The following is a 14,389-nucleotide window of genomic DNA, read 5'->3' as shown; positions in this document are numbered from 1 at the left end:
CCCATTCTCTTGGTTGCCTTTTAGTATTGTTGATTGTTTCCTTTGCTGTCAGAAGCTTTTTATCTTGATGAGGTCCCAGTGGTTCTTTTTTTTTTAAAGTTTATTCATTTATTTATTTTTGAGAGAGAGAGAGAGAGAGAGAGAGAGAGAGCACATGAGTGGGGGAGTGGCAGAGAGAGGAGGAGAGAGAGAATCTGAAGCAGGCTTTGCCCTGTCAGTGCAGAATCCAATATGGGGCTTGATCTCATGAACCGTGAGATCATGACCCGAGCCAATATCAAGAGTCAGATGCCCAACCGAATGAGCCACCCAGGTGCCCCCAGACATACTCTTATTCAACAAACTTCTGTGGGGTGCCCACTACATTCTTTGCACTACCTGACTAGGCACTGGGTCTATGGGGTGAGAGAGCCAATCTCTGTTCTTAAGCTGGGGAGATGGACAAGAAGGTCAATGCTAACAAAAGAGTGGAATTAGTCGTATATAGGGCAGCATGGATCCCAGCCTTAAAGATCAGGGAATGTGATGTTTGAATCCAATAGTACTGTTGATCATCAAACAAAAGTAGGCGGTGTTGAGGGAAGGGAGGAAGGATGTTCTAATCAAAGGGAATGGCACACGCACACACACACAGAGAACGTCTGAAGTGCTGACAAGTTGGGGATTGTTGCAGAGGATGGCATCAGTGAGTGTAGAAGCTCGACCACAGTAGGATCTTGTCTCTGCAGCTGAAGATTTCGAACTTCATCTGGGAGCGACGGGAAACCGCTGACACACAAAATAGTACGCTCGCCTTCTGGAGTGCAGAAAAGGCAATTTCCACTCCGACCTCGGTGGAAAGACAATTGGTAGGAAGCGCAGGACGCTGATGGTGTACGGCCTGAGCTTGAGCCTGAGCTGTGTGGTGCCGCATCCCCAGATACGTCAGTCCGCGTCTTACGTACCGGTATAGCAGGCCTGATAGGGGTCGATTTGCCCTGGGAACTTAGCCAACTCCCGAGAGAGAGAATTCACTCTAAGAGAAGGTGAGTTTGGTATCACACGTTAGTGGTGGAAGGGAAGAAGTGAGTCCGAGATAACAGGATACCTCTTACTTCTACGTAGTCCCTGGCCGAACTTCCCCATGAACTCCTGTCTGGGAAGACCGTGGCATGAGAGCAAGGAGGTGCTCCTGTGGTATTCCTCAACAGGGCGGAACACACAGAAAGAGACACGCTTCCTCACTGCCCCTCCTCATTTTGCTCCAGAAGCCAGTCTCACTCTGCCATGGTCAAAATCTGCGGCACCCAGCCGAGGTGGCTGCAGAGGAAGGGCATCTTGGAGGCACAAGATAAGGCAAGCCACGGTGATGCCTGGGAGAGGCATTCGTCCATATCGGAAGTGGCAGGCACGTCTTCCGTTTGAGTTCGTAGTCAGTGGGAGTGGCATGTAAATGGACTCAGTGACATGTACGGGGAGTGCTGTAGCATCTAGCAGAAGAGGGCAGAATAGAAGAAGGAGAAAATGTTAGCTGGATGGCTTTTCGTTAGCTCTAAAGGGGTACCCCCATGAGGACACAGGTAAAATTGGCCTGAGGTGTGGGGACCCCCTTGTCTCTTTACAATGACAAATGAGGGCGAGAACCAGCAAAATGCGAACTGAAGAGACTAGGCCTGAACCACTTTCTCCCAGATAAGCTGCTCAAATTCCCAGAATATGAGTCCCTGGCGACTTCACATCGCTTACTGTAAAAGTGTTAAGAGGTTAGGTTACTCCCCAGGCTCTAGAACAAGAGCCCAATGGCTCCCGGAGATAGTACGTCCCTCATCCAAAAGGAAACCTGGCCGGTAGCTTGCCTCCAGCTAATCTTCCACATTTCTGCAAACTAGGCGCTTCGGTTTTATCATTGCCTTTACAGAGAGCGGAGTCGGATTTTCATGATTCTTCATGACCTTGTTCTCTCTGCTGTAACAGCCACGGCGAGAGCCAAAACGGACCCGTTCACAGAGAACAAGCAATTTTGTCTGATCCTCGTTCTTCGTGTTGAAATTGCAATTGTGTTAGTGTGACTGACAGGTTCTCCAAAGAGATTCAGTGAGATCCTCCGTCAGGTTCACCAGGAAACAGAAGGTTTCGAGTAGGCGTGTCTGGCTGGTCTCCCCAAAGGGCTCAGTAACAACACATCAAAAGACTGCTGAATTCTTATTTCCCATCAGAAAAATATCAAAGCCAATCTGAAATCTGGGAGTGTTTGGAGGGCAGATGGTATTAGCCTAGTAGTAAACACATTTTTGGCTGCTTCTTTTTTTCTCCCTGGTTGCTATGTTTAATGTGCTGAGAGAAAGCTGTTTGCTTGCAGAATCTTATTATAGAGCAGAAATATACTTGTTCCAGAGAAGAGGAATTTAATTGGTTCCAAGTCAAATGATGCTAACAGGTGTCACCTCACCAACCCAGGACTTAAAATGGGTTATTATAAAAAGGACGAATACCTAGTTGTCTGGCTGTCGCTCCTGCCTGTTATGCAAGACTGCCTGCCCCTGTAATGTTCCTCCTGATTATTTCCAGCAACTTGAGGAGGTGGCTCATATGTACCCATGCACAAGTCCTGTTGGCTACCGCAGCGCCTGCAATTTTCTTGCTCTTTCGGCTTGAGCTGCTCTCCGCTATTATTTGCTACCGAGGCCTGCACCACTTAATGCAAACTGCAGGTTAAGCCTCCGTTGGTATTGCTGCTTCGGCCAGGCTCTGTGACACTGGAAGGAAGGAACACTGCTGGTTCCCCGGAGGTGCCGAGGTCCGTGAGAATCTCTCTGTCCTGTTCAGCGCTACACACGGTGGAGGTTAAATTGTTAAAAGAGTTCCGGGGTTTTCACGCGTGGCCCTCTCTCTCCGCTAGGACCCGGACTCTGAGCTGTAGTGAAGCAGGATGGGAAGTATGTGGGCACAGTGGCCGCGAGAATGTGCCTCTCACCACAGCGACATCATTGAGGTGGACCCCAGCTGCTGTGCTCCGAAATCAAAATCACATTTTAAACAGAAGCTATGCCTGCCATGGGCTGCTCCCAGTCAGTTATAAGCATGCTGGGGGGGGATACGAAGGCTGACTCCTCCCTGGGAGACGGGGACCGTCTCTGACGCACCACTGTGACCTGAGGCTTCCTAATAGCCTGCTCAAACTATCCCGAGAACTGGATTGCAGTTCTAGTATCTGAGATGCTTCTACCCAACCTCCCTTCCCTTTTTCCCTGTCTCTTTCTCTTGCTGTGTGATGACTCTCTCAGTTTCCCCTCCTCCCTCTGTATTTTCTCTCCCAGGCATTTCCCCTAATATACTTTTCTTCTGCACGTTTAGTCCCGTCTTGGCATCTGCTTCTCATGGGACCAGCGAATCTGTGTTATGTGCAGTGGAATGACTATTCTCCCTGTTGCCGAAACACACGTATCTTCTTGACCACCTCCCTTCAGAGGAGTGTTCTATCCCAGGCGGTGTCTAGATCCTTTGGAGTAGATTTGACCTTGACCTCAACTCCTCCACTCATGTTTGCTGGACATGCTCGGACACGTCCGAGTCTCAGTAGGAGATGCGATATGACGGAGGCTTGGACTGAGCCCCTTGCTCTACATTCTGGAGCATCTATTATGATACTTTGTGGGTTCGATGCGTGGCTAGAGAACAAATAAATACAAGAAACTATCCCTGACTTTGAGGTGAAAATCCAGTTAGTGAGACAAAAATCACACATGTACCACAAGTGTTTAAGAATACAGATAATAGGGGCGCCTGGGTGGCGCAGTCGGTTAAGCGTCCGACTTCAGCCAGGTCATGATCTCGCGGTGCGTGAGTTCGAGCCCCGCGTCAGGCTCTGGGCTGATGGCTCAGAGCCTGGAGCCTGTTTCCGATTCTGTGTCTCCCTCTCTCTCTGCCCCTCCCCCGTTCATGCTCTGTCTCTCTCTGTCCCAAAAATAAATAAACGTTGAAAAAAAAAGAAAAAAGAATACAGATAATAAAGAGGAGGTCTGAGTGGCTCAGCCGGTTAAGCGTCTGACTCTTGATTTCATCTCAGGTCATGATCTCACAGTTCATGGGTTCAAGTCCCACATCGGGCTCTGTGCTGATAGTGCTGAACCTACTTGGGATTCTCTCTCTCCCTCCCTCTGGCTCTCCCCTGCTTGCATACACACACTCTCTCTCTCTCTCTCAAAATAAATAAATAAACATTTAAAAAATTTTTAAAAAGAATACAGATAACAATCATTACTTTTTCCAGGACACGGACAGAACTTCAAGAAATAAGGTTTCCTCTTTCTCTGGGCTTGTACTTAGGTGTTTGGGATAATGAAAAAGAATAGCAGAGAGTGGTTTCTTTCCTTCTGAGCAGCTCCATGACGAGCTGGATGTGAAGATGTGAAGGTGAGAAAGACACCGTCATCATCATATTCATTACCATGATGTGTTAAGAGCTTATCACCTTTCATCAGGCCTTACTGATTTCTTACTGATTTTTTCCCATTGTGTCATAGACTTGACACAAAACTCATGGACTGACATGAGGTGTTCACTTTTTACTTTCCATACTAAAAAGGTGGATGGAAATGGGGAATAAATTGAACAAGCTAGGTGAGCTGCTAACCAGGCACAAGAACTCAACATTAATTCTCAAAGAGTACTGTTTTACACCTAAGAATGTATGGTGGTGGTGAGCGGGCGGAGGGGATATAAATGCTAATTAGATCGTTGGTATCAGTGTCAAGGTGAATATTATTCAGTTGACATTTTTGGCCCTTGGCTAAAGTCTACAGTAATAGGCATAGAGATAATGTCAAAGATTTTTAAATACGTCTTCTTGTTGATGGGCAGAGCAGCACCTTGAAAGAAAGTTGATATGGCGTGAATGCTGTCAAATCAAGGGGATTGCTCACAGAAAGGAAAATATCAGCAGACTTTAAGGAAGGTTGATTGAAAGGGATGCATTTGCTTTGGCACTGAGGTTTGAAATCTTGTTATTTTCAGTTTCTTAAATGAGAGACAGTAATGTTGATTTTTTTTTTTTTTAACAGATCTGAAGATCTCTAGATCCTTAGGCATTTGAATACATGCCAGGTAACTGGGTGGCTTGCATATTTTTCTGGAGAGATTAGGTCAAACTAATAACAAGCTAAATTCTCAACGTAACCCCAGTCTCTGATGACATCACAGGATAAGCCACTAATATGCAGAAGCTTCTGCAGGCTCTATCCGGGAATTTGTCAATGTACTGGGCGTAGTCGTCCCTGGTATAAATTGGATAAACTTAAATGGGACAACCAAGTAAACAAATTGAACTGACTCATTATTAAGTGGTAGGATTATCCCTCCAAGTTACATTGAAAGTGACCAGTTCGACCAAAATGACAGTGTTGGTGAGCTGTTCTGGAATATGTTAACATTTCCCCATTGTATTTAATGTTTTACATATTGTAGAGCTAATTCTGTGTTGAATAATGTAAGAAAATAAATGCTTGTCCCCTAAGCACGAAACCAAATACATCGTATAGTATGAATTTGATTCTACATGCATCAAAAAAGATACAGGTTTTTCAAGTATCAGATTCCTTTACCAAAAATATCTTGGGAATTTGAGATTGTATCTGTGCAGCCTGAATGTGAATAAAGAGTAGTAGAGAGGATTTCCCCCCCCCCCCACCCCTTTGGATGGTGAGATTAGGGGCTGATATAAATTTTCTTTATGATTTAATATTTTCAATTTTTCTATAATAAATATATAACTTTTTAATTGCCCACAAAATAATTTTGAGTGGTCAAAAAAAGGTATGGGTGTGGCTTGGTGACTAAGAAAACACTCCCAGCATTTAAAACGATCTGGCAAGGGCTTGGAGGCAAAAGACAAATCTGACTACATTCAAGAGGTTTGCCAGATGGCAACAGATAATTGCCAATGTTCGATTGCACTGTAATTATTATATACTATCTGTCACTTCACCAAGCTATCTTTTTACAAGGCATGTGGTGACAGAATGTTGTATTAACATTATCTAGCATTGGGTTTGTGTTGAAAATGAAGAAATGGAATGGAAAGTCTTTCTTTTAGTAACGTCTCTGGAGTAGGAGGAACAGTGGGGTGAAATTTGACTCTGAACCCAACCACACGAAGAATTTTGCGTGATAAGCCTTCTGGGGATGCATTATTTCGACTGACCCTAACTGGGAATTCAGAGGGGCATTTGCTCTATTATCTATAAAGAAGGGATTTGCTGAGCAAACACGATTGCTGGGGTCCCATGCTTTCAAGTCCAGTTAAATATTTCAAGGGGCTCCATTGACCTCTAGACATCTGAACTGTTGATTGTAAACTCATCTTAACAGCCTAGTTTTCATTGGTGTTTATATTTGAGTTATACAATTCTATTTCTTAAGGACAGATTCCATAACTTATGGTTTCCTCATTTCAATGCACTCTCCTTTTACCCCCTAGGTCTCTCCAAAGGACTGAGTTTTGCAGTATGGGTTTACTGCAGTATTGGTTTACTGACAGAGATATATAAACCAGGGCTTCCACAGCTGTTTCAGATGAAACTGTATATTAATGTGTAAACTTCCAAAATACAGCTTAGCTGGAGTCTTATGCAGAGCAGGTGACTGAAGAGATCAGTTTCACCGCCTGGGGTATGGTCAGTTTTGAAGGAGCCAGAGATGCCCGTTGAATTCTGGTGCCCGTGCGGTTTGGGATGTGCGTGTGCAAGACAGAAAAGTCTTCGCGTTTCTAATAGTTAAGGATGGGGGTGGTAAAGAGAAGTCATATTTTGACACCCTCACACGCTGCGTAAGAGGAGCGCCCAATTTCGGCATCCATCTGTTAATATCAGTCTATTGCTCTTGGTTTATTAGGTTTCAAACACATGTTAGAGATACTCATGAAGATCCAAAAGATGAATTAAAAATCCACATCAATTGCACCTAAAGTCAACTGGAAGAGAGGACTTTAAGTCCCTGGGCGGGGGGTGGGGGGGGGTGCGTGGGTAATACAAATCGGCAGCCAAAGGAATAGAGTCTTAGTCAACATATTTCTGTATTCCCCCTAAGCACAAATAGCCTCAAACCTTTGAAGGTTGTTCCTCTGAGATGTTTCATCAGTGACATCACAGTGCTTGCCACCTCCCTCAGACTACATTAGGTCCTGCCCAGAGTCTGGGACTCCAGAGAGCCTGGGAGACGAGCAGGAGTTGGAGCCCAAGTTGGAGAAAGAGAAGAAGCCTATCCCAGCCACTTGTGTCCTTGACCCTCCTCAGGTGACAGCAGGATTTTTATACTTAGCATAGTGTGTGTGTGTGTGTGTGTGTGTGTGTGTACAAGTTGCAAATGAGAAGCACTGAGGCATGTTTACATTTCTTAATGAAACAGGCAATACCTATTAGACATAGTATTTTTTAAGATGTAGAGAGTATTATTTATCCTTGCTTTCCTTTTTTTCCCTCTCCTGGTATGTGTTTTCTCCCTTTCTAATTCTCAAAGCTTCCATTCAAAGAAAGTCAATGTCAGTTTATTCAGAGCTTTTCTGGTTTTTATTTCACCCATATGGCAATCACTTTGGATCGTATGGTGCGATCTTGACTCCTGGGAAGACCTACGAGGCCAAAATTGTCTTTGTGGGTAACAGCAGAAAAATGGAAGGTTGCTAATCTCAATTTCTGCCTAACTTTGGTATAAATGTGTGTGAAAGTCAAGTGCGCTTCTTACTATTAGCATATGTGTTGATTAAATTGGGTTCATTAGAAATTCTCGGCTTAACTCTTTGTGCTTTATTCATTTAAATACAAATATTTAAGTTCACCGTCAAAGTGCAAAAAATAGTAAGAGGTAAACTGTAGGAAATAAAGAAGTATACGAGGTGGCCCATCAATTCAGACACTACTGAGAAAAAAATGTAAAGAATCATTAAGCATAATTTGAACAATAATTATAAAGCGACACCTATATATTGTCACCCAGGTCAAGAAAGAGATCATTGCTGACACCCCAGAAATCCATTCCTGATCATCTCTCCCTTCTGCCCTACCATAGGTAATCACCACCTTGATTGCTGAGATCATCTTGTTCATGCTTTTCTTTATAATTTTACCATAGATCTCAACGTTCTTTTTTTTTAAAGCAGTTTTTTTTTTTAACATTTATTTATTATTGAGAGACAGAGAGACAGAGTGTGAGCAGGGGAGGGGCAGAGAGAAGGAGACAGAACCCGAAGCAGGCTCCAGGCTCCGAGCTGTCAGCACGGAGCCTGACGTGGGGCTCGAACTCACAAACCGTGAGATCGTGACCTGAGCCGAAGTCGGACACTTAACCGACTGAGCCAGCCAGGCACCCCTCAACATTCTTAAACGATAGGATTACATTCCTTGTTTTGGGTTTTGTATTAACGGAGTCGTATTCTAAGTTTCTTTTGTAAATTCTTCTTTGGCCCAAGGGTTATATTTGTGAGATCCACATATCTTATTGAGAATTCAAATGTGTGAAAATACCCCAGCTCACCATCTTTTCTGCTGTTGATGAACACCTGAGTTTCTTCCAGCTTGGGGATATTACGAAAATGTTGCTGTGAATATTCTTGGCTGTGTATCCTGGTGCATACGTGCTTGAGTTTCTAGAGTAGAAGTGAAATGGCTGGAGAATAGAGAATTAGCACTATCGGCCTTAATAAAAAAATGTCCAACCGTTTTCCCAAAGTGTTGAAGATGTACACAAACTTGGCGTAGTCAGGGCAGTTAACTGCAGTCATAACCCCTTCTTGTATCACTCCTGTGTAGTAACCACATTCTAACAACTACCAGCAGCCTGGCAGTTCTAGTTTGGCCTCTGCCTTGCTGTGTGTCATGGCACAAACAACCTAACTTCTCTCTCAAAGTCAGTTTCTCAGCTGGAATAGTGGGACACATGAAAATCGTGGTGATGTTTGCCTGAGTGGTAAAGGTCACAGGGTTGCGAAGGTCACACCGACAGAGCTGTGGCCAGCTTTCAATAATATGTTCTGAGTATGTTGCTCTTGGGCCAGTCTCCATGAATCCTTTCTTTTCTTTTCTTTTAATTTTATTTTTTAAGTGTTCTATTTTTAAAATTAATTAGTTAATTAAAATTAATCCAAGTTAGTTAGCATTTAGTGCAACAATGATTTCAGGGATAGACTCCTTAGTGCCCCTTACCCATTTAGCCCATCTCCCCTCCCACAACCTCTCCAGCGACCCTCTGTTTGTTCTCCATATATGAGTCTCTTATATTTTGTCCCCCTCCCTGGTTTTATATTATTTTTGCTTCCCTTCCCTTGTGTTCACCTGTTCTGTGTCTTAAAGTCCTCGTATGAGTGAAGTCATGTGATATTTGTCTTTCTCTGACTAATTTCACTTAGCATAATACCCTCCAGTTCCATCCACGTAGTGGCAAATGACCATGAATCCCTTCTTTTAAGAGGTTAATCTAGTAAGCACATTTGGTGGGACAGTGATTTTGCCCTCACTGAATCGGGTTGATCATTATAAATAGAGTCTCTGTCTCTCTCTTTTTTGCATATCTCTGTATTTCTTCAACATGTACCCAAATTAGTACTCATACCAGGATTTAATTTTATTTAAAAATTCATAGAGGGGCACGTGGGTGGCTCAGTCGGTTAAGCGTCCGACTTCAGCTCAGGTCTTGGTCTCACTGCTAGGCTCGTGAGTTGGAGCCCTGCGTTGCCTGGAGCCAGCTCCGGATTTTGTATCCCCGCCTTTCTTTCTGCCCCTCCCCCACTAGCACTCTGTCTCTGTCTCTCGCTGCCTCTCTTTCTCTCTCTTTCTCTCAAAAAACAAAACAAACAAAAAAAAAATCTGAAAAACCTTTTAAAAAATTCATAGAGAAGAGTGTGCCTATGATTCTCTTTCCTTTGCCTCCTGGCTTCCTGCCTGGACTTATCACCTTCCCGTTCCTGTATGGTCTTGTGTATATTCTAACACCTCTCTCTACTTCTGTTATCCATTCATTTTCTTCATTTTACTTTCTCCTTCAAGCACATCTGTGTAAAGAGTTTCATTGACAATTTACTGTAGTCTTCATGTGGAGGGCCAAAAGATGGATAAGAATTAAAAATGATACAAAAACCAGTGTTTATCAGCTATTTTTTTTAAACCAAGATTGAACAACCCACTGGCTGTCACCAGCTGATTTGAACTTGTATGTTAATTATACTATTACATACTATGAAGAATGATTATTTAGTTCATTTGTATAGTTAATAATTTGGTCCATTAATAATACAATAAACACGGTAATTAGAAATCGTAATTCACTCTGGTTAGATAGTTAAGAGTGCCATTCAGGGTCAAAACTTACTAACAACCCTTCCTACTCCCCGAACTCCCACCCTTAACAAAATAAACAAAACACTCCTTCCCCCTAAACGTCTTCCCTTTGGAGTATCAAAAATTTTAGTATCTAGATATCTAGAATTTTATCTTTAGTCTTTAATTTCATTTGGTTTGCACAAAGTGCCAATTATGCCCCCTCGTGAAGGTAATAATCTGATTGACTACATTGCGTGAGTTCTCAAAGTTTGATTTCCCGCATGTACTATCTTACAAGCTATAAAGATACCATCCCTGCTCTTTGAAGTGTTTACAATATAGGCACATCCTGCACTTGACTAAAAATAGCTGGCACAAGCCCTTTTTGAAATAGAAGTACCCATGAGGTTAACACTTGCTCTTTTGACTGAGTGCCTGCTATGCAAGGGACTTCTGGTTGACCCCAGTGGGCTCTATGCCCAACGCAGGGCTTGCAAGAGGCCACGCAGCTGCTGCAAATGCTTCATATGCTTTCACAGGGTTAGGCGAAGACCTGTGGTGGCCTGAAACTCGAGAGATTATGGCATCCTACTTCTATATGCAATTCAATGCAAGAACAGATACTAAACCATACCACTTTGGGGGTTTTATTTTGTTTCGATGACCTGGCTTGTTGGTATTCTAAGAAAAGCAAGTGCGCGCGCGCACACACACACACACACACACACACACATATTGAAGAGAGAAAATAGAATATTTTGTGTTTTATCCAAAGCATCTGTACGTTCATCACAGGAAAAAACAATCAGGACTTTGTTGGATTTTTTGACATTAGGTAGCAAAACCAGGTTCTCTTTATTAGTCAGGGTTCTTCAGAGAAATAGAAGCAATAGGGTGTGTGTGTGTGTATGTATGTATGTGTAGGACCTACGTCTAGATGTTCATATTGAGATGGATATAGATAGATATATAGATAAAATTGGCTTATGTGATTATGGAGGCCAACAAGTCCAAAGTCTACAGGGGAGGTCAGCCGGCTGGAGAGCCAGGAAGAAATGTGGCTCTAGTCCAAAGATAGTCTGGAGGCTAGAAACTTAAGATGAAGGTATTGGCAGGGTTGATCTCTTCTGAGGCCTCTCTCCTTGGCTGGTAGGCGGCTGCCTTCCCTGCCTTCACATGGTCTTCATTTGTACATGTCTGCGTCCACATGTCCTCTTCTCAGAAGAACACCAGTCATAATGGGTTAAGGCCCATCTTGATGGGCTCCTTTAAACTGAAGTACCTTTTGAAGGACCCTATCTCCAAATACAGTCCCACACTGAGGTACTGGGTGTCAGGATTCCAACACAGGAATTTTGTTGGGGACACAGTTCGGCCCCTAACACTCTCCTCTTCCACAGTGAGGAAAGCATGCTCATTAATCTTCCATGTTCTCTGTGTAACTTTCCATTAGGTGAGGACAAGCAGGACGTCTGTGGTGCGCCCTCAGGAGTCTGCCTTCAGTTCTCACCGAGCCAACTCAGAATGGGGATATCCACTCGAGAGCTGTTCCTCAACTTCACTATTGTCCTGATTACCGTTATTCTCATGTGGCTCCTTGTGAGGTCCTATCAGTACTGAGAAGCCATGTCACGCTCCTGGGATTGACTGCATCTCTCCAGAGCTGCCTGCCATATGCCCTGAGCTCCCATTGCTGTCATGGGATGCCTCTCTTGGCACCCCAAGGCACTTCTGACCCTCCCTCACGATATCCAAGGTGCCTCCAGTGTTAGGATCAATTGTGGGTACTCTAAAGATGCTGTTCTCAAGGGCTGCTAAGTATTTGCCAGTGAGCATTAGATTCACTCCTCAACTCTTCCTGCGGATGTGTTAGACAAGCCACAAGGTTAAAACTAAATGATTCATGATGATGTAGAATTGTAACAAGCCCCTGATCTGTCCTACCCACACATCCCTTCAACCCACACTGTCTGCAACCAAACTCTAAATCAACTCACCAGAAGAAAGAAATGTTAGAGGAAGTCGTTGTCAACCCCTATAGCTATCATGTGAATAAAGTTAACTCAACCACAAAATGACTTTGGGAATTTATTTTAGCTTCTGTTTGTGATGCTGCATTTGACCCTTGGCTGGGATCGAAGTGACACGTGTTACAGTATCTCTAGCATATGAGATAAACCCAGATGCTCGAACTGCTGAGGATTGGGAATCAAGTCAATTAGGATTTGTCACATTTCAGAGAATTCTGTTGATTCGGTGTTTCTCCAACTTTCTCTCTAAACTAGTCCCAAGGGCAGAGGGAGATTAAATTCCACTCAGAGGTCTGGGGCATGGCCTGAAGTGCCCACTTAAAGCACAGAATTTCTTTGAAGTCTTGTGTTTTACCTTTAAAATTCACAAACAATATATATTGTACCCTGTAAATCCCCTTGTTTGTTTTAATATAAGGAAAGTTATTTGCCACTGAGTAAAACTAGAACACGAAGCAAGTACTCCAGTTCGCTTATTGTCATTATGCACCTAGAGCTAGTCATTCATAAACCGCAGCTGTAACAAGGGGGAAAATTGAAAATGCAAATTTACATATGTGCTTATGAAATAGACATTTTTTAAACATGTTGCTAGAAAGCCCCATCCTAGAGAGACCACATTTGTTCTTTGGCCAATTCCGAGGTGACCATGGAGAAAAGGAATGTTGATGAACCTTGTGTCTCACAGCTCCCTCACGAAGGCGCTCCTGGCCGAGAATTCAGCCCATCTCTGAGGCAACACCTGCCTGGCATTGTGGTCCTCAGCCCTGGCCGCACGGTTTATGTACTCACGGGAGATTTTCCAAAATATTTATGCAAGGTCCTCTTCAGACCAATTAAATCAAAGTCTCAGAGGATTGGGGCGCCTGGGTGGCTCAGTGGTTAAGCGTCCAACTCCGGATTTCGGCTCAGGTCATGATCTCACTGTTCGCGAGTTCGAACCCCACATCGGGCTCTGAGCTGACAGTGCCGAGCCTGCTTGGGAGTCTCCCTCTCCCTCTCTCTACCCCTCCCTGGTGTGCACTCTCTCTCTGTGTCTCTCAAGAATAAATAAATAAATTTTTTAAAAATCTCAAGAGAGTGGAGCCCAAGCATCTGCCTTTTCCAAAATTCCTCTAGATGATTAGAGTATGTAGCCAGGGTTGGGAACCCCTGATCCCCACTAATACCTCTCAAACTTTGATGCGATGATGAATCACTGGGAATGACGATTCTGATTCCTTCTGATTCTGATTCAGTCTGGACTGGACCTGCGATTCTGCATTTTAAACAAACCTCTAGGTGATGCTGGTGCTATGGTCCAGGGTCTACACATGAATTAGCACGTTAGAATCACCTGGGACCTTTAGAAAACCACCCAAGCTTGAATCCTCTTCCTGGGAATTTCTAACCTAATCGGTCCGGGGTTGAACTTGAGCATTATTCTTTTTCGGGAGGATTTTAGGTGATTCTCATGTGCAACTGACTGAGAACCAGATAGAGTGAAGGGAAAAATTGTTATTTTGAGGAGTTCCCAGCCAAAGTTGAGAAATAGCAGCGTATGGTCGTCAACGTCCCGTTCCTAACGTCAGAGTCAGACTACACATCTGGATCTTCAGTTGTTAATGATTTAGTGTGCAGCGCGTTTCCTCATAGACGCGTGGCTTTGAGGCTCTCGCTGGAAGGTTATTAGTCTTTCCCTTACTCTAAGAAGACCTTGGAGAATCTACTGCTGTTTGTGTATGTGTTTGAGAAGCTGTGTGCATGCTGGTGGAGAGGGGAATGGGCAAAATGAGTGACAACGATCCCTTCCCCTAAGTCAGTACTGGTGCCAACATTCACAACAGGTGCCATTTCTTGAGTCTGCTGTATATGAAGCTCTGTTCTGGGCACTTTCCATACGTTGTGCCGTGTAGACAACGTGGGAGCTGAGGATCGCAGAGGTACGTGGTGAAGCTAGGGTGACAAGTCTCCTCTCCATCTCTGTTGGGACTACAAACAAATCATGCTTCATTATAGATCTCCCAACCATTTGATTCTAAGTTTTTACCCTCACATTCTTTAGTGTCCTAAAACCTCAGGCTAATTAGATAA

The 14,389-nt window shown here is 43.8% G+C and overlaps 1 protein-coding gene across 1 annotated transcript; it reads left to right on the top strand.

The window, feature by feature from the left end:
• The first annotated feature begins 7,159 nt into the window (after positions 1 to 7,159).
• Positions 7,160 to 12,361, top strand: SLN (sarcolipin). Its single transcript, XM_030332648.1, has 2 exons — positions 7,160 to 7,268; positions 11,740 to 12,361. The coding sequence occupies exon 2, from the start codon at positions 11,811 to 11,813 to the stop codon at positions 11,904 to 11,906; it is 96 nt and encodes a 31-aa protein (XP_030188508.1). The 5' UTR covers positions 7,160 to 7,268; positions 11,740 to 11,810; the 3' UTR covers positions 11,907 to 12,361.
• Positions 12,362 to 14,389: the final 2,028 nt, after the last annotated feature.

The sequence above is a fragment of the Lynx canadensis genome, chromosome D1, assembly GCF_007474595.2.
Source record: "Lynx canadensis isolate LIC74 chromosome D1, mLynCan4.pri.v2, whole genome shotgun sequence".
Taxonomy (NCBI): domain Eukaryota; kingdom Metazoa; phylum Chordata; class Mammalia; order Carnivora; family Felidae; genus Lynx; species Lynx canadensis.
The sequence above is the reverse complement of the archived record's forward strand: the minus strand, read 5'-3'. Positions and strand labels throughout refer to the sequence as shown.